At 47.4% G+C, this 20,038-nt stretch overlaps 1 protein-coding gene across 1 annotated transcript in view; it reads right to left on the bottom strand.

The window, feature by feature from the left end:
- Nucleotides 1-20,038, bottom strand: part of USP10 (ubiquitin specific peptidase 10) — a 69,095-nt gene that overhangs the window by 23,643 nt on the left and 25,414 nt on the right. The window contains exons 2-4 of the mRNA XM_023245536.2: nt 16,063-16,131; nt 8,810-8,870; nt 3,423-4,463 (exon numbers count right to left, since the gene is read on the bottom strand). Coding sequence (XP_023101304.2) covers nt 3,423-4,463; nt 8,810-8,870; nt 16,063-16,131 — 1,171 coding nt within the window. The remainder of the gene's footprint in view (nt 1-3,422; nt 4,464-8,809; nt 8,871-16,062; nt 16,132-20,038) is intronic.

Raw genomic sequence — 20,038 nt, 5'->3', positions numbered from 1 at the left:
TAAAATCTGTGAAAATGCAGGGCAGAGAACTTTCCTGGATTCTTAAGGCCCAGCAACCGGCCTGAAACCAACATTCTGATGCTGACCTGCTTTTTCTGTCACCTTCCTCAACTGCCCAGAGCATCCGGTAAGTGTTTCCCTTTCCCTCATCGCATCACTTTGGAAGGACACAAGCTCTCTTGGGTTACCAAATCAGGAGCAGGACAGCAAAGTGACCAAAACGTACCACTATCCGCTGGCCGCACAGACCCACACACGCTCTGGAAGTAAGTGGAGGGGGGTCTCGATTGAGTTCCGTAAGAGAGAGACGCGGCCCAAATACCAGCAGGACCATAAACACAGTGAATCAGACAGGGACCGGACGCTCCATCCACAAGCATGACTCCTACAAACCGGTGCTGGTACCTTTTCAGCTACATTACGCTACATTATCACTACCTCCGCTGCTCTGGAAAAGCTGAAGAGGAAATAGAAAATATTTAAGAAATCATTCCCCTAGGAAAAGAGAAGTATAAATAAATCTGCCTTATAATAAGCCACCAAAATGATCGATCACAAGGTATGTACTTGTTTACATATTTGAAATAAATACGGACACAGGAATTCATTTTTCTGAGCAGATCCAACTTGTAATGATTCTGCTGCTATCTCCAGGAACAAATTTTAGGTATAAAACCACTGTGCGATTCCATACATTAATAGGTTTTGACTAAAACTCATAATAAACGGTAGCATTAGGGACTTCAATTTCTTCACCAGACAGGTGTATTTTTACAGCTGTCAAGGACCTCAGTTTACTTCGCTCTTTCCCCCTGGAATTTTAATTCATTTTATTTGGGTTTCAGGCTAGTCCCTCTCCTTGCCCACCATTATTTACACTCCTCTGAGACAAGACACACCGATGCACGATTTTAAAAGCCGAACATAAAATACAAAACAGCTCTGTTTGTGACTCAAAAGCATCGGATATGATAAATGTTTCTTAGCAAAAGCCCAGAAAAGTTAAACATTCGTCACAACACACAGGGAATCCCTGTACTACCCGTGTGTCCCCCACACTCACTCTTAAACGTGGACAGGTCTGCGGCTTGGTAACCACTTTCAAAAACAAGCTAAGATTTTCAAGTTTCTTTTCCTCACCTCCTGGTTCAGCTGTTACTACTGAAAAGTGGCAAATATCCCCTCTCAGATGGCAACAAGCAGGTACTGCCACAGACCCCCCCCCCCAAGCCCATGCAGGCCCCTGCTCCCTGCGGGCTGGAGGAAAGCACTCTGGGGGTCAGCCCAAGCGCTCCTCCCTTCCAACTCCTGGAGTAAGAGTTTCTACTTGAGTTCCCACCAACGCAACAAAACGTGGACAACCTACACCAAGAAGGGGAGAGCAGAACCCACTAACATAACGGATCAACACGTACAAGTAGTCGAGAGCTGGCTGTATTTCGGGTCAAAATGCCTTATGTGGTGTTCTTATTGTTTACAGTTGGTTTATCTTCCTAATTTGTATCTCATTGGTGGTTACACAAAAATTAGTTGGCATTTATTAACCACAGACTTAATGACAGGGCAGAGGATCCAGAAACGTGGACATCCAAACTAAATGAACTTGGGATTAAAAAAAAAAAAAAAAAAAATCAAATGTGGATACTGATATTATTCTAAGAATTCAAAACAGAAAAAACTTCATATCTGAACTATTTCCCTCTCCCTGTTGATCAAAGGTTAATAAATACAATAATCAACATAAAAATTACTCTCTTAGTAGAACCAGTTAGATGCTAATGCTAATTCTAACTCTGGGATAACCATCGTCAACAGATCTTTTAATGGAACTAGAGTCTCTCTCGGTTAAATGCTGCTTAAAATAAGTGGGCCTACGCTTAAAAACCTGCCCATTCGAGCGAAGTCTGTGGCAGTGATCTTACTCGTAACAAACTGAATTTATTTCACCGTCTTACAAAGCAAACGTCTACACAGGAGCCTATAACAAAGAGGAAGAAACTGCAAACAATACCACTTTGCCTAAGCTGTGTGTGGTCCCAGGAGTTTAGTGTCGCTGCTACCGCTGCTCTGTTTTACAGGAAGCAATACTCAAAACTACTTTCTATATTTCTAAGCAGCAATTTCTAAGTCTCTATTTCTCAGACTCAATAAAAAGTCTCAAAATAATAAAGTATCTTTATTTTTTTAAGTTTATTCATTTTTGAGAGACAGAGAGAGACAGAGCGCAAGTGGGAGAGAAGCAGAGACAGAGGGAGACACAGAATCCGAAGCAGGCTCCAGGCTCCAGGCTCCAAGCTGTCAGCAGAGCCTGACGCGGGGCTCGAACTCACAAACCGCGAGATCATGACCTGAGCCGAAGTCCGATGCTCAACTGACTGAGCCACCCGGGCGCCCCGAGACAGCCTTTTTTAACTCCGCTAGCGGGACGAGAACCTGAAGAGATGGCGACTGAACTTCTCAGGACAGAGAAACCTGAAGAAATACGTTGGCTTCTTGGCTTTGTATAAACACAGACAGCCCCTGCATTTCTGATTCTTAGCAAATTCGCCCTTTGAGCCTGAACCCTCAAAAAAACAACCATCAACTTTGTCCCAAATTACTGCGGTTTTTCTTTTCCTGTCAAGAGCTGACCCTCATGAGCTACAACGAACTAAAATCCATGTCCTCAATGCAAAACAGACGACAAAAGGAAACCACCCCCGCCAGGGTGCCTGGGCGGCTCAGGCAGTTACGCAGCCGACTTTGGCTCAGGTCGTGATCTCGCAGTTCGTTCGTGGGTTCAACCCCCATGTCAGGCTCTGTGCTGACAGCTCAGAGCCTGGAGCCTGCTTCGGATTCTATGTCTGTCTGTCTGTCTGTCTGTCTGTCTCTCTCTGCCCCCCACCCCCCTCGCGCTCTGTCTCTCTCCCTCTCTCAAAAATAATAAACATTAAAAAAATTTAAAGAAAGAAAAAACCCCAAATGCTTTCTAATATCCTAAGAAAGAACAGAACAGAAACAGTGCAAAGTTCAGTCCACATCCAGGATTCCACAGCAAAGGTGTGCAAGAGCTGTGACACACGTACACGTCCATTCACTCACACGATGGAGAATTACTGGACCAAAAGGCAAGAAAGTGGAAATGTAACCCGTCAGCAGAAAAGGACTGGTAACAGACACGGACTGTTCACTTAACACAAAGGTATGAGCACCCCCCCACCCCCCACCCCCCCCCCCCGCCCCGGCATTGTGCTTAGATATCCTTTTACGTCTAGATAGGTAACAATTAAGGCACGGCCATTCTCGAGAAATTCCTAGTAACACACAGGTCAGGGCCTGCTGCCGCGGGTGACCGTCAGCCCAGACAGCCTCAAAGTTCCTCACCCGGAGCGAAGGAGCCCTGCTCCCATCTCCACTCTCCACCTGCGTCTTTTGAACTATACCTGCAATCTTTATGGCTACGGGATCCTCTGAAACTGGAACAAGCCCTTCTTTGACTTCGACCTGCTTTTCAGAGACCAGGGGGGACGTGGCGGGAGGGGAATACTTAGTTTCCACGGAAGCCACGGGCGAGGAGGAAGAGGGCTTAGAATCATGAAAAAGACTGGCCCACGACTTAGGCTGGCTGGCGGGAGCGGTGCCCGCCACAGAGGCCGGGGAATCGGCAGCAGGGGCGGCGCTCTCGGCTTTAGCAGCGTCCGAGTCCGGGCTTTCCACAGTGTGCAACTCGACCCCATTGGCAGCTGAGCCCTCGCCCGAGGATTCAAGTATTTGTCCATTAGCAACGGCAAGGTTTTCAGTAGTGTGAGTCCCCGTGTAAGGCTGAGCCACCGCTGTCCTCAACAGGCTGTCCCTGCCGGCCTCTGCGGGGAGGCAGGACTGTTCCAAGTCAGCCCCGTGGCAGCTCCCGGGCTGCCCTGCAGTCCTCGCATCGCCGTCGAGGGCTCCAGGGAAAGGCCCGCCGGACACAGCGTCGCCGACGAAGTCCGTGGAACCCCGAGGGCTGCCGCAAGTCCTGGGTGTCCCCGATGGGGGCGCCGCGCCCGCTAACTCCACATCCTCTGAGCCTACGCTGTTCGGGACCGCTGGGTTGGCGTGGCCATTGACCAGGGCGTCTGTGGGAATACTCCCCTCACCGCCATCTTTCAAGTAACTGTAATATCCTGGTGGACGTTTTTTCTTCTTTTTACGCTCCCTCTGTCCGAGACCACCCGCGACACCGTCGTTTTCTAGAACTTCCACCTCCACGCTAGAGCTGCCGTCCAGAGCAAGGGCAGAGCCTGGGTACTGGCAGTCCACGGAGCTGTAGGCCGCTTCTTTATCTACGTCATCAGGGATCTTTTTGGAAGTTGTGCAACTGAGGATAAATTCAGGGGCCTGAGGATTCAATGTGCTTGAAATACTGTAGTTGGGAGTTCTCGGCAAAGTGTCGTTAGGTTCAATTACTTCATTAACACCAAACTCAATTCTCTGATATTCTTGTCCTGTTTAGAAAGACAAGGATCAGCGAATATCCCATTAGTTGAGAACACGGCTTACAGACGTCTCAAAAATCATTTTCTTTTTGAAACTGAACCCTTAAAGTCTTCTTCTAATTAACAAAGCTATGACATTTTATTTCTGTGCCAAAAAATCTGCTGAAAATAAATAACTATGAAATTTTATTTAATTTAGAGATATGAAAAACAGAAGCCTGTATTTATTTTCCACTTTCAGGGTAGCCACGGGAGACTTCCAGAAGGCAGAAATTTAAATGAGATTATAATAGAAAGCAAGTAATATTTTACCTGTCTAAAAACACCCCTCAGTGAAATATGACTTCATTGGCTTGCTTTCTGGGGTATATGTATTTTGGACAACTTAATTAAAAAAAAAAAAAAATCAAGACAACTAACTTAGGGACTTGAAGTCATTGCTGTATTTATGACTTCTCTAACTGGTGTAATTTAATAATTCAGAAAATATAAACTACACTAGAATTAATCCTCTACATAAAAGCACACTTCAGAGGTGCTCCTTACAATTACCCGTCTCCTCGGGGCGCCTGGGTGGCTCAGCCGGTTAAGCATGTGACTTCGGCTCAGGTCATGATCTCGCAGTTTGTGAGTTCAAGCCCCACACTGGGCTCCGTACTGACAGCTCAGAGCCTGGAGCCTGCTTCGGATTCTGTGTCTCCCTCTCTCTCTCTGCCCCTTCCCTGCTCATGCTCTGTCTCTCTCTCCCAAAAAATGAATAAACATTAAAAAAATAAAATAACAAAACAATCACCCATCGCCTGATCTCCTCCACTGACAACCTTAACTGAAGTCTGAAAATGGCTTTGCATGAATGCATGTAAATGTGCACTAAATGAATTCATAATGGATGAACTCCACGGGTGAAGAAGACACTTCCAAAAATACCCAAAGACAGTTAGGACTGCACACTTTTAGAAACCTCTTTGGGACCTTTCACTACTTCCTGCCAACGGACAACAATCTACACGTGCCACCATTCCGAAAGGTACATTTTTTTCATAGTTTACATTTCTGAAATTACGTTAAGTTTTAGAATCAACTGCAGCTTTCAACAGACATCAAGCATCAGTGTCATCTTCTATGTGACGCAACAGTTCTAAATTTTGAAGTTAAGGAAAGGCCACATGCCTTCTAACTACTCTTTAACGCCTGAGGATTTCTCCGAGTCTAGCCTAAGAAGCCAACTTCTCAAAACATGTATTTCAAAAAAACCCACCCTATAGGCCAGAAGAACTGTGCTCTATTAGAAATAACCTATGTTTCACCTCGGAAGTCTTTTAAAAAGCAGCCCCCAGGAGGCGGCAATTACGTGCAAGTTACTGGAGGGCAGGGGTGTCAACAGTCTAATTCTTCATCCGTTTAGTGATCACACCTGGGGGGCGGGAGGGGCGAACACCTGCCCAACACCAGAAAGTTCCTGAAAAAGGAATACTAGTGATGGTTACACCTAACAGCACATTTCCACATAAAGCCACCACCATGACCACTTGACTCCTTTGGTCCTTGAACACTGATCTTTTGTTTCCTTATTTTGAAAAGAATCACTAAAGACAAGTGAACTTCTCCACCATCACGCCTAGAAGTAGACCGTCCACTCTGCTTCCAGGCATCCCCTACTCCGCGGTGCTGCGAGGGTGCAATGCCGCTGCATGGACTGACACGGATGTATTTGAGGAAATGGAGAGCACGCCACACAGGGAGGCTACCCTGGGGACACTGGTGCGCACTGTGAAACCTGATTATAAATTAGTATGCGCTGTGTCAGGCAGTCTGTGCAAGATTTTAACTCCAACAGACACAGTGCCTTCCACATCTCAATCCTTGATCTTATCGTGTCCCAGAATATTCTAGAACACGATATGATATTTCCTTAATCTTATCATGTCACAGAATATTCTAGAGCATGATATGACATTTCCTTAATCTTATCGTATCACAGAACATTCTAGAACATGATATGACATTAATGGAATCATTTCACTACGCTACGGCCATTGTGAAAACATGATCCTGTCTAGGGTCTGACTGCATCACTGGAAGGCAGAGTCCTACCCGGAACAGCTCCTCCTCTTCGCCAGAACACACACCACGGACACGCGTGCGCGCTGCCCCACACGGCAGAGGAGTCAGGAGAAGCCCAGTCGGTGCGGGCTGACAGACCGGTGGAAGCCCGCGAAGCCAGGCTTTACACAACACAGTCGCAGCAGTGGGTGACTGGGGACCGCTCAGCGCTCAGGCTATACAGGCAGTGGGTGGTTGGGGGAGGAAAGCAGCTCAAGTAAAACAATGACATCCTAGCAGCGTTTTGCCAAGCGTGCTCCCTGCAGCGCCCTGGGTTCCTGAACGCGCCCCGCGGTCTGCAATGCTCAGGGGCCCCTACAGGTTGTCGTGCCCGCCACTGTCTAAGAACTGCTGCTTAAGTGGCTTGCTCGGCTCATCTGTCCAATTAATAGAGCAGCCAGCCACGTGCAAAGTGCTTACTATTACCACAGAGGGTTGAGTGATGAGTAAGGCAGAGTCCCTGCCCCAGGGAGTTACATTTACCTGCAGACAAACACCTCGGACTGAAGCTGACAGTACGGAGGGAGGGCAAGACAAGGCCTCAACGGTTTACAGAGAGAATGCTTCCAGATACAGGAAAGAGCGCCAATTTCCACGAGAAGCTACAGAGGCGTCCGCGGAAGAGGCAGGACAGCTGGCTGGGAGCGGGGGGGGGGGGGGGGGGGGGGGGCACACTATTTCCAGCTGTGGGAAGTGACTGAAGGAAAGGAGAGGCAGGAAAGGCACGCCGTGATGAGCCCCCGCAAAGAGCCCGCTGCAGCTGCCTACGGTGGGAGGCAGAGGACGTCATCCTAAATCATTCATCCAAAACCATACTGGGGGTTGACAACATTCCAGATACGACACCGTGCAGCTGCTGAGCACACAGACGTGGACGACTACGATCCCTGCCGCCACGGCTGCGCTCAGCCCGGAAAGGGGGGCAGACTCGTCGCTGGACAGTGGGACAAGCACTGTAAGAGAAACAGACGTCATGGAAACGCGAGAGAACAGAAAAGGCCTCAGAGAAAAAGGGGCCTTTAAGCTGGCCGGTCTCTAACAGCATGAGCAGGTGGCAAGGTCCCAGCTGTGTTTTCAGCAGATTAAAAGGTGGACTTGAGACAATGGAGAACAGGGGACAAGAAGCAGTAACTGAACAGAGAACAGCCTGGAAGGCGGGTACGGCGCGAGAAAGGGAAGGAGAGAGCTGGACGCTGGGAAGAGCTGGCAGGGCCTCCCGTCTCCGGCCTGCGCCCCTTGGGCGGGTGGTGAGGCCGTTAACTGGACAAGAATAAAAGGAGTAACATGAAAGGGAAAAGAACGAGACATCTTAAAGCACCGAGGAGACACCTGCAGCATGCTTACGACGTGCAGAATACACGGAGACAGACTGCAATCCAGCGGACTCGGGCAACAGCCGCCCTGGAGGCTGGGCGGCACCAGGGGGGCCGGCTCCCTGCAGCTCACTTCACTCCGTCCCGTCCTGAGCCGCCACCAGAACTGCCCTTCCCCTCGCCATCTCCGAGACGCCGGCTTCTCAGCTGCTAACGTGAGACACAGGCTCTCTCTGATTTTACCGTGCACAAAGTCCAGACAGTCTCTTCAAAGCACACGTCTACATTATAATTAAGAGCCCGTGCTAACGAAGCAGGGAACCGGATCCCTGGCTCTCCAAGGAAAGGGTCAGCGTTCGCTTCTCCGAGGCCAGCGAGGGACCTTAATGATCCAGACTGAACACGGTCCACACGGACCCGACCCGCGCGGTGACGGCAGCCCGCGGTAACCGAACCACCCGCCACTCCTTAAACCCCGCAGCCTTCGACAACACAAAGTCACTGCATCTCAGCGGGCACCGTCTCCGGGAATCGGCTCTGCGCCCGCCCTCGGGGAGGCGGCAGCTGCGGCCCGGCAGCCTCCCCAACCAGGAGGAAGCCCGCGGAGAAGTTTCTCAGAAAGCACTGGCCGTGAAAAACCTACCTGTGCCGCTGAGAACGGTGAAGAGAAAAACAGACTCGAACAAGCAACTCCTTCGCTAAACCTGGAACATCTGATACTCTGAAGCCCAGAAGACACTTAACTCCTCAGTCAAAACGGTGCAGTGATCAAATATGCTATAGCTTACAGCAAAAACACTGAGCAGTAAGGCAATGTTTACTGGAAAAGTAGGAACGAGCAGGAAACGTGGCTTCCAGGCCTCCTGCCCGTCCCCCCCCCCCCCCCAAGCACACAGGGCCAGCACGCATGTCCGGGGGGTAGAGGAGACACCAGCTTACCATCGGGTAGTTCATCGGGAGCTTGTGTGCCACACAGAACTGTTCCATTGTAGGGAGGAAGCTGCACAGGGAATTGGAAAACAAATTTTAATTCAACAACATGTTAACACCCAACACATGCTTCTTCATTAAAACAACACTTTGTTAAAACTCTTTATCCGTTCAACTTCTCGTGACATTTGTTTACCACAATAACATACACTGACGGTAAGATTAAATCACCTTCATTTAAGAAAAAAATACCACAGGAATGCTTTTAAATATTGCCATTAAGATCCAAAAATGAGGCAAAATAATAAAAACGGACTCCAACGGACACGTGAATCAACTACGATACAATGCTACGACAAACACCCCCGTCTCACAGGACGTCAGGTGGCCCACAGGTACTGCGGCCACTTGTCCCGGGCCCCCGACAAAGATGACCCGTACTGCCCGTCGGCGTTTCAGGTTCACCTCACACGCGTCAGCACGGCCAGTGGAGGCCAGGACCAGGCCCACGGGCAGAGTGCCGAGAGCCCACAGAGAAGTCTGAGAATCACGGCTCCTTTTTGACACAGTGCCTTAAATAGCTGAATTAAAGGCTGGAAAAAACATTCCTTGTTTAGGAGAGAGAAAGCAAAACAGCCAGTATCTGACCTCTTTGTAAAAAGCAGGAAGGTAGTGTTATGAATATCCCCAATTTTTCTTCTTCCTAGCTACTCCATAGCATTTAAGACTTGGAAATGTTTCAAACGGACACATTCGGGGTAAGAATGCTTAGGACGGAAGGGCTAAGGCAAGTGGACCTGACGAAAGAACAGAAGAGCAAAGCAACGACACCCTAACACAGCCCCTCTTCCAAGCGTGTCCCCCCGCAGCGCCTGGGCTTCCTGGACAGGCCCCGGGGACTGTCACGCCCGCCACTGTCCGAGAACTGCTGCGTGAGTGGCTTCCTCGGCTGATTTCTCCAATTAACTCTCAGCAAGTCGACTCAATAATCACGGAGACAAACACTTATCACTCCAAGTAACCAAGTTCTCTCCCCCAGAGAACCTAAGGAAACCAAGAGGAGTTCAAAAGGAACTGAACAGGGGCGCCTGGGTGGCTCCGTCGGTGGAGCGTCTGACTTCGGCTCAGGTCATATCTCACGGTCGTGAGTTCGAGCCCCGCGTCGGGCTCTGTGCTGACAGCTCAGAGCCTGGAGCCTGTTTTGGATTCTGTGTCTCCCTCTCTCTCTGAACCTCCCCCGTTCATGCTCTCGCTCTCTCTCTCTCTCTCTCAAAAATCAATAAAGGTTAAAAAAATTTTTTAAAAACAAAACAAAAAAAAACAAAAGGAAGTGAACACTTTCAGGACCTGAGAGCTATGCATGTTTCCACCACGTATTCCCACTAGGGGGCGCACGGTTCCCATCCACTGAGACACCAGGAGAACCCATTCCGGGTGCGGCCAGGGGCTACCCTGGGACTCGCACCTCGCACGGGGTGCTGCAGCATTGACCTCTGGCACAGACGCACGGAGCAAAAAGGGCGCACGTGAGGACCAGTCGCTTCCCGTTCCTCTGCAGCCACAAGGGAAGTTTATCAAGCTCCCGGATGCAGAGGGCCTTCTCTTTCTCTATCAGTGACTGCAGGGTGCCCCCTGGTGACAGAAATCTATACAACCGTAAGGCACCGAAAGTGCTTAGTTTTTTAATCACACTGTATTTACACACACTGTGGTAAGGGGTAGAGGCAGGTCCCGAAAACAGACCTCCCACCCCAGCAGACTCCAGGGCAACACTGACAACCTGCTGGTGTTTAAAACACTCTTGAGTTACTAATCTGGTAAGAGTGCAAATGTGGGAATTAGTGACGCTGGAATGAGTTCTGGCACAAAAGTGTGTGTGTGTGTGTGTGTGTGTGTGTGTGTGTATTTTTTTACTTTGTAAGCACATGGCACCTTTAATTCAACAAACCTCTACCATTCATAAGATGCCCCTTAGTCTCTGGTAAATGTGGATTTATTATAGACAGCGGAATGAAATTGTAAGAGTTGTTCAAAGTTCCCTCTTTAACCGTGCAGCTATTTACGAGCATACAGACTTTCAAACTGAAGCAAAACCATAAAGCTCTCACACACACATGCACGGTGAGCAACGCAAGAAGCTGACATCTCGCGACATCAGGTACAAAGTGAGATCAACTCAGGCTGAGAATAGCGCCACCGTCTGGAGAAGTCACTGCTTGGGCCCTTTGATGAAGAAGGTAATGTTTTCAACAAATACTATATATGACATCCCTTACCTCTGGAATCTCAAAAACGAAAACACCTCAAATCCAAAACCCAAAGAGTGGAACGGTGGGTAGTTCCCAAGGCTGTGGACTGGGGGAACGGGAGAGACGCTGCTGAGGGGTAAGTACCTGCAAGTCGCAGGTAAGCCCTGGACAGGTGACACACTACACAGATTACAGGCAGCAAACCTGGCTGTGAACTTGAAGCCTGAGAGACCAGAGTTTAACCGTTGTCACGACTAAAGGAAACGGCAACTCTGTGACGAGACACAGCTAACTCTACGACAGCAATCTTGCAATATAAATGTATCAGATGTGGCACGCACCTTATTAAGCTTACACAATTTTGTGTCGATTACATTTCATGAACTAACGTCTCAAAACCTTTTGGCACTGCCCCCATTTGTTCCGCCGTCTAAAAGCCCCTCGTGAACCTCAAGTCTGTCCTCTGAAGCCCCACAAGGACACCAAACCCCTGAGAGGAACAGTCTTAACTCTCCATAGCCAGACCCACACCCACGCACGCACAGACACACACACCCTCAGCGTCTGCAGCGTGGCCCATCCCGCTCTGGTCTTGTTTTTCCCGTAACTGCACTAAGCATGTGTGCGTGTTGCCCCCAATACTGAAGTTCCGGAAGTCCCAAGAACAAGGAGCATTCATTCACCCCTTATTTGTGAACACTACTGACATGATGACGACCGGGCTTCAAAGCATGCTTATTCAGTAAATTGACTGTGTTTCTTCCAGCTGGAGAAATTCATTTTTAAATCACGCTGGCTTACAAACTAGAGGCCAGCTTGATAAAAAAAAGATATGCGGTATGTGACCTTTAAATTTCTACTAATATTTAAGATCACATACAGAAACCAGCTGAGAGGGTTTCTTCGGACTCTGTTCAACTACTGACCGTCCTGTCTGGCCAGGGGCAAGCTTTCAAACAGGGAAAGTAAAAGGGAGTCCAACACTCAGCTGAGAGAACGGGAGAAAAGCAGAATGTTCCTACAGTTTAACACTTTATGTTTCTCACACTTTGTTTTTTCAGTTCTTGGCCCCAGGGAGAGGAAAAAAACGCTTCTCAAATTCCTACCAGCCAAAGAAGTACATGAGGAACAGGGCTGGTGCGAGTTCCCACGACGGCCACACGGCAGGCACGGCGCGGGCAGGAGCCACCGCCGTTCTCAGCGCGAGGGCAAAGGCCCGAGCCACGAGGCCACAGCACCAGGAGACAACAGCACCCACACACCCACCCATGCAACCACACGGCACGCCACGAAACAGTCTGTGCCCCACGTGGTGATGCTGCTAGTACGCTCCAGACTCCTGAATTACAACAATTACGACAGAGAGAGAGCTTGGCCCAATCGCATTAATTAGCCTGTGTTTCCCCTCTGCGGGTCACTGGACCATATGTGATTCTGGCAGACGACATCTGTCATACCTGCCCCCAAACGCAACGCATATTCAAAAGCGAAAACACAGAAGACCCAGAAATGAGCCAGACTTACGAAGATTTCTGGCTATAAACTCATTCTGTTAAGACACAGCCATTATTTGTACAGTAAAAGCCTGACACGACTTTACCATCAAATCCTTATGTGCGAACGTCTTCCACAGTAACTAATGACTGCCCAACATTCTGAGAGGTAAACAAACACCCCCGTTTTCCTATAAGGAAGCACGATGAGTGGGAGGAAACTGCCAGAGCCACCAGGCCTACTTGAGTAGCAGAGTGACCAAGGAGCGCAGCTCTCCAGACTCTGAAATATGGTACATTCTCTACCTTCACATCACAGGAAAGAAAACCCACGTTTTTACTCTGACACTTCCCTGCAAACAGGCTCTCACAAACGCACACAAATGCACGCACTTGCGAAAGGCTTTTGTAAAATACACGAGTGGGGCTTTCTCATCTTTTGAAACCTTAATTGCCAAGCGCACAGGCTGTCCTGTCCCTGGCAGGTGCCTCTGTATTCTACTGTGATTCAAAGACAGAAATGACTTAAAACTCGAACCATTAGTACACAGAGTAGAACCTCAATTATACTAACACTTGGGGAATACGGGACGATCATGTTTTTCCTAATTGTTATTTTTTCTGTCAGGACACACTCAACTCCAAGCCTCATTCTACAAAATCTAACATGCACAGATGCATTTTGTTGCCTTAGGAAATACACTCTATAACGCAGCGTTCACGGTTTCCTGGCTCCTATCCTTAGATTCCTTAAAACGCCCTCACCATCAATGAACACAAAACAGATGGAGATGGGCACTGAAGGGAATTATTCACCTTCTAAACTGTAACCTGACCAAGCTTTGCTTTCAGTGATTTCTTCCTTTTTCCTGAAGTCAAAGAGGAGAAACCAATAAATCGCTCTCTAGTCTGTGCAGCTGAAGTAACGCTTTCAACACGCTGTCATTTAATCCTTCCTCTCCAGCCCCAGAGTCTCGAGTTCAAGAAGCCAAGGTGAAACGGGCAGGACTGGCCAAGGCCACAGGCAACGCGGGCCGTGTGGCTCCAATCCTAAGGAGTCAGTATCTTCTGCTCCATCTTGCCAAGTAAAAAGAACTCCACACAAAAACACTCAAGTGGCTGGTTAGGTCTCATCAACGTCCTTATCCTTATCCTTACTCGTACCTCCCTTTGTTCTTTTCGATACAATTTCAACAGTTTTCATATTTAAAATACGAATATGAAAAAATATTCCAGATCAGTTTTATTAAACTAAAACAGAAATCATTAATTACATGTAAAAGACCTGAATGGTGAAATGTACCAAAATCGTGTTTAGGAAAACTCTCATAAAATTGTGAATTCTCCTACAAATGAGCCCATAATTAACACAATTCTAACTGAAATCTCAATGGGATATTTCATGGAACGTGGCATGCTGATCACAGATTCTTAAGGAACAGTTAAGGAAGAAGGAGGACCAAAACACTTGGGGTAAGCACAAGAGGGTGAGGGCCCTCCCAGAAGACAGACTACAATTAAAACAAGTGGCACCGTTGCAGAGATCAAGCACAAGGGCCAGAGCAAAGGGCCAGCTGAGGGCCCAGCACTGGGACAGCTCCCTGCGGCCAAGGCAGAGGACGAGGTCAAGCCCCACCGCACATACACAGCGAAGTCCATTTCAGCTGCACTGCATACTACAGTGAACACAAAAACCTTAAAACTTTCAGAAAAAAAAATGGTGTCTTTGCTATGTCAGGGCAGGGAAGAATTTCTTAAAGACATTTATAAACCGGAAGGAAAAAAAACAAGACGTTTGGCATCAAAGTTAAAAACTTACTTCCCATACCCAGCAAGCAAGCAAGCAAGCAAGCAAGCAAGCAAGCAAGCAAGCAAGCAAGAAAAGAAATGTGCATCTCACATGAAGTTTTTAAAAAGCCCCCGTGCTAGGGGCACCTGGATGGCTCACTCAGTTACATGTCCGGCTTCAGCTCAGGTCATGATTTCAGTCTGTGAGTTCGAGCCCCGCGTCTGGCTCTGTGCTGACAGCTCAGAGCCTGCTTCAGATTCTGGGTTGCCCCCTCTCTCTGCCCTTCCCCTCACTCACACTCTGTCTCTCAAAATAAAGACACACACACACACAAATTTTTTAAAGCCCTCGTGCCAGGAAAAGATACTTGTAATATGCAAAACCAAAGACTATGAGTCCTGTAAGCAATAAGAAAAAGACAAGCCACTTAATAAAAAATGCGGACAAGGGAGACAGGTAATTCACAGAAGGGCTGGGCATACGAAAGTAATGAAGCGGTTCTCAACTTTGCACCCTGGGAATATTGTAAATTAAAACAGTGAGAACCCATTCATAACCAGCCCGGCAGATTCACAAAAGTTTTGAGCACACCTGTAGTGAGAATAAGCGAACTTTTCTTTAACTGAGATGGTGACAGCGCTCACGCACAGCTGGTGGCCATGCAGACGGTGAAACCCTCAGAAAGCAGATGAGCAGAGTAGCCAGTAAAACTAAACACTTACTCCTGGTGGCCCCAGCAATCCCACCCCTAGGAGCAGACCTTGGAGAAACCCACAGAGCATGAGGACACACAGTAAAATATGTTTACCGCAACGTTTCTGTAGTAGCGTAGGAACCAAAGATCTAAACGGTCCTCAACAGGAAACAAGGCAAACGAGCTGTGGTACGTTCTACTGACGGTATCGAGAAATTGAAATCAAAGAACATGAATGTAGAACATGAACGTACATTCATCAGAGCATGAATGTAAAGAATGTTACCTTCAAAGAAACAAACTACAAAAGGATGAATCTACAGCTGACCCTTGGACAACACGGGTGTGAACCGTGCAGGCCCACGTCAGGCGGATTTTTTTCCAAAAACACAGAACAGTACTGTAAATGTATTTTGTCTTCCTTATTATTTTAACCTTTCCTTTTCTCTAGCTTACTTGGTTCTGAGAATACAGTATATAATACTTATAAAACCCAAAATGTGGTAATCAACTGTTACCATTGTCATCGGTAAGGCTTCCGGTCAACAACAGGTAGTTAAGTTGCGAGGAATCAAAAGTTATTGCGGATTTGCAACTGCGCTGGGGTCGGCACTCCCAATCCCCGTGCCGTTCAAGAGCCAACCGCAGTATGACTCGGTTTACCATTTAAACCACAGGAAACAATATGGTGCGACAATCTGTTGACAACCACGTATGTAGTGAAAGGTGAAGACGACAGTCCGAAAACAATACCAATCCGGCAGAGTTGTTACTTCTGGGGAGGGAAGGCAGGAGGTGGGAACGGGTACAAGGGAGGCCACGACGGTATCTGTGACGTTTTGCTGTTTAATAAATACAGCAAAATGTTAACAGGAGTCAAATCCGCTCGGTGAGTTTGGGCATTTCTTGTATTAGTCTCTGCGCTTTTCTGTACGTTGGATTTCCTTATCAACAGGCAAAATTAAAAACTCAAAACTAAAACGTAACCATTAGTTATATCTATACACATATTCAAACAAAACACTGTTTCGTCTTACCTCAACTGAAGAGCGAGGAGTCACAAAGAACTGATTGAATTCATCAGGGCTAAAGTCTCCAAAAATATACTGGAAAAAAAAAAAGCCACCGATCACATAAAATATACAATTTATATTTTCAGGCAAGATGCTACAGACTATACCAATCCTATGAAATACGTAGGCCAGAACACCCAAGACCCTTTCTCAATTAAACCGATCAAGGGTCGGCAGAAAAGATTCCGAGGTGTGATTTTCCGATCACAAACAAGAAAATGCTTAGCCGTTTCCGCCAACTGTCAAAGAACACTCTGAAATTGATAAAGCCTATTCTGAAACAGGTCAACTGTGTGCACCACACTTATCCTGAAGGAAAACCTTCGGGATCACAAACCCTTCCAGGTGTTCCGTTTACCTGTCTGTCGACTCATGTCACTATCTCCATTTCAGCCCTCTCCGCCGCACATACTAATGAAAAGCAGAAAACGTGGTTCAAAAGGCAAGACAGGGAAATCCAAAACAAGAAAAATGCTAATGATCCTGATGAATGATATTTAAGATATATATGTGATTTTTTTTATCCTGAAGTTTCATTTAAATATGATGCACAGACAAACGTATTTTTTAAAGTTTATTCATTTATTGCTTCTGTGAGAGAGCGAGAGAGCGAGCGAGCAAGAGCGAGCGAGCGAGAGCGAGCATGCGTGCTCACGAGTGGGGGAGGGGCAAAGACAGAGGGAGACAGAGTCCAAAGCAGGCTCCAGGCTCTGGGCTGTCAGCATAGAGCCCAACACGGGCCTCGAACTCCTTACAAACTGTGAGATCATGACCTGAGCCGAAGTTGGATGCTTAACTGAATGAGCCAGCCACCCAGGTGCCCCAAAGTATTTTTTAATTTTTTATATTATTTTTATTATTGTAAATTTATTCATCTATCTGAGAAACAGAGACGGTGAGAGTGGGGGAGGGGCAGAGACAGAGGGGGAGAGAATCCCAAGCAGGCTCCAAGCTACCAGGGCAGAGCGCGACCAGGGTCCAAACTCACAAAACCACGAGATCATGACCTGAGCCGAAAGCAAGACGCAGACACTTCACCAACTAAGCCACCCAGGTTCCCCCACATAAACATATTATTGAACAGATACAAGCCTACTTGTGAACTCCTGCTTCACAGAATTCTGAATGTGACTTTCTGAAAAAACAACTGGTTTACCTGCACGGAAGCAAGTTTGGCAAGTACCTAGCAGTTCATATTCTCCCCGAACCTTCTAAAAATAAGTCACTGAAAAGAATCAGTATGACCAGATTTCTACAACAGAGAACACTCACTGAATTATTCATTCATATAATCAACAATTATTTAGAGCCTACTAACTGCCAAGCACGATGATCGGTTGCTGGGGATAAAAATGGTAAGCAGAGGGGCACCCGGGTGGTTCAGTCAGTTGAGCGTCCAACTCTTGACTTCGCCTTGGATCACGATCCCAGGGTGGTGGGATTGAGCCCTACCTGGGCTCCACACTGAGTATGGAGCCCTGCCTGAGATTCTCCCTCCCTCCCTCCCTCCCTCCCTCTCCCTCTCTCTCTCCCCCCCCCCCCCCGCCCCTCCCCACTGCTTGTGCTCTCACACTCTCTAAAATAAAGGGAAAAAAAAGAAAATGGTAAGCAGAGTTAGGGCTCCTCTGCTCTAATGGAGCTCAATAACCTACAGGGAAATTTACAAGCATGTAATCAAATGTAACCAGTAACTACATATTATAGATGTGGATAATGCCCAGTCTTATTGTAAATGTAGATAAATGCCAATTAACTCTCACAGCCTGTCAGTAAGAATGCACCAATACTTTTCAGGAAAATATTTTTGGAGGGCTCTCTGGCAATAGCTACCAAAACTGTAAATATATATAAAAAAAAAAGAACAGCTTCACACAATACTTCCATATACTTGCAAAAATCCACAAAGAAATTGTGTGTTGATGCTAATGGTGAAAATAAGCAGTCTCGAAACAATTTAAAAATAATCACCTGCGATACTTTCATTCTGAACTTAGACCTTATCATCATTTCCCGCACTGAGGAAAAGCCTGTATTAATTTCAGTCTGGTGTAATACCACGCAATGGAAGGGAAAGGTATCTTTCAGTGGAAAGGAAGCGGGAGAAACGGTGGGGAGGGGAAGCAGGGTGCAACGAAATGACAGCGCTGGCTGGTATTCCCACTACAGACAGAGATCGTAGAGTCTAGATATAAATAAACCTCAAAATGTGCTCAGGAGGGAATGAAAAGACAAGCCAAACTAAGAGAAAATATTTCCAACAATACCAAATGCTGACAAGGATTTGGAACGACTGGGACTTTCTACATGGCCGACACAAATGCAGAATGGCACAGCCACTCTGGAAAAGAGCCAGGCAGTTTCTTATAAAATTACTTACCATCAGACCCAGCAATCCCATGCCTCCTCACTCACCCAAGAGAAATGGAAACCTATGTCCACAAAAACAAAAAACAAAAAACAAAACCCTGTAGGCTGATGTTTATAGCAGCCCTATTCAAAACTGGAAACAACCCAGGGGCGCCTGGGTGGCTCAGTTGGTTGAGTGACCGACTCAGGTCATGATCTCACAGTTTGTGAGTTTGAGCCCCGCATCGGGTTCTGTGCTGACAGCTCGGAGCCTGGAGCCTGCTTCAGATTCTGTGTCTCCCCCTCTCTCTACCCCTCCCCTGCTCACGCTCTGTGTCTCTCTGTCTCTCAATAGTAAATAAACATTAAAAAAAAATTTTTTTTTAAAAACTGGGAACAACCCAAACGTCCATCAAGAGGCGAACATGGTACGTCTATAAAATGAAACACTACTCAATGGCCCTCAAAAGCATCATGATAAGTGAAAGAAGTCTGACTTAAAAAGCTACATGTGGTATGATTACACTTGTGTAACATTCTAGGGCAAAACTGTAAGGAGAGAAAACAGCTCAGTGGCTGTGTCAAGGGCTGGGGAAGGACTGATTACAAAGAAGCACAAGGGAACTTTTGGGAGTGATGAAATATTCGCAGCGGAAGCCTGTTGGAAAAACAGTAACCCTCCTAATTGCCAAGGAAACGCACAACCCACTAAAACACTAATGACTTCAGGGGCACCTGGGTGGCTCAGTGGGTCGAGCGTCTGACTTCAGCTCGGCTCATGATCTTACGATTCATGAGTTCAAGCACCGTGTCGGGCTCTGTGCCGGGAGCCTGAAGCCTGCTTCGGATTCTGTGTCTCCCTCTCTCTCTGCCCCTCCCCAGCTTGTGCTCGCGCGCGCTCTCTCACTCTCTCTCTCCCTCTGAAAAACATTTAAAAAAACAACACTAATGACTTCAGTCCCCATACAAGGAATGGACAACAAATATTCACAGGACATGTGAGGACAAAAATGAAGAGAATTACTTTTAAAAATGAGTCGGTCGGTACAGGGGCACCTGCCTGGCTCAGTCACGATCTCATGGTGTGTGGGACCAAGCCCCGCATCGGGCCTTGCGCTGACAGCGCAGAGCTTGCTTGGGATTCCTCCCTCTGCCCACCCTGCCTCTCGGGCGCTCTCTCTCACCATAAAGAAACTTAAAAAGGAAAAACCTCTGAGTCACACTTTCTAAGCACCCATTCTTATTGTCATTCACATACGATGTGAGGTGTTCACAAGAGAGATACGGGTAGTGCAGCAGGAGAACTAAATCTCCAGATGATTCCATAATATCGTGTCAATAAGGGGGGGGGGGGGCGGGCACGTAATTCCTGGTGGCACCTGCAGGTGCCACATCCCCACAGCCGGGGGCTGGAAGAAGCCTCACCCCCAACCAGGCGATGCTCAGAAAGATGCCAAGGAAAGCTTCCCTCTTGTGTCACTTTCAATTTCACCACTTTTGCTGCTTTCTTTATTTTTAAAGTATGATCTGAAAACCCTTCCTACAGATTTTAAAGGCGTTTTTATTACCATTTCATGCCCATAGTTTCTCCAAG

Source organism: Felis catus, chromosome E2 (assembly GCF_018350175.1).
Source record: "Felis catus isolate Fca126 chromosome E2, F.catus_Fca126_mat1.0, whole genome shotgun sequence".
NCBI lineage: Eukaryota > Metazoa > Chordata > Mammalia > Carnivora > Felidae > Felis > Felis catus.
The sequence above is the reverse complement of the archived record's forward strand: the minus strand, read 5'-3'. Positions and strand labels throughout refer to the sequence as shown.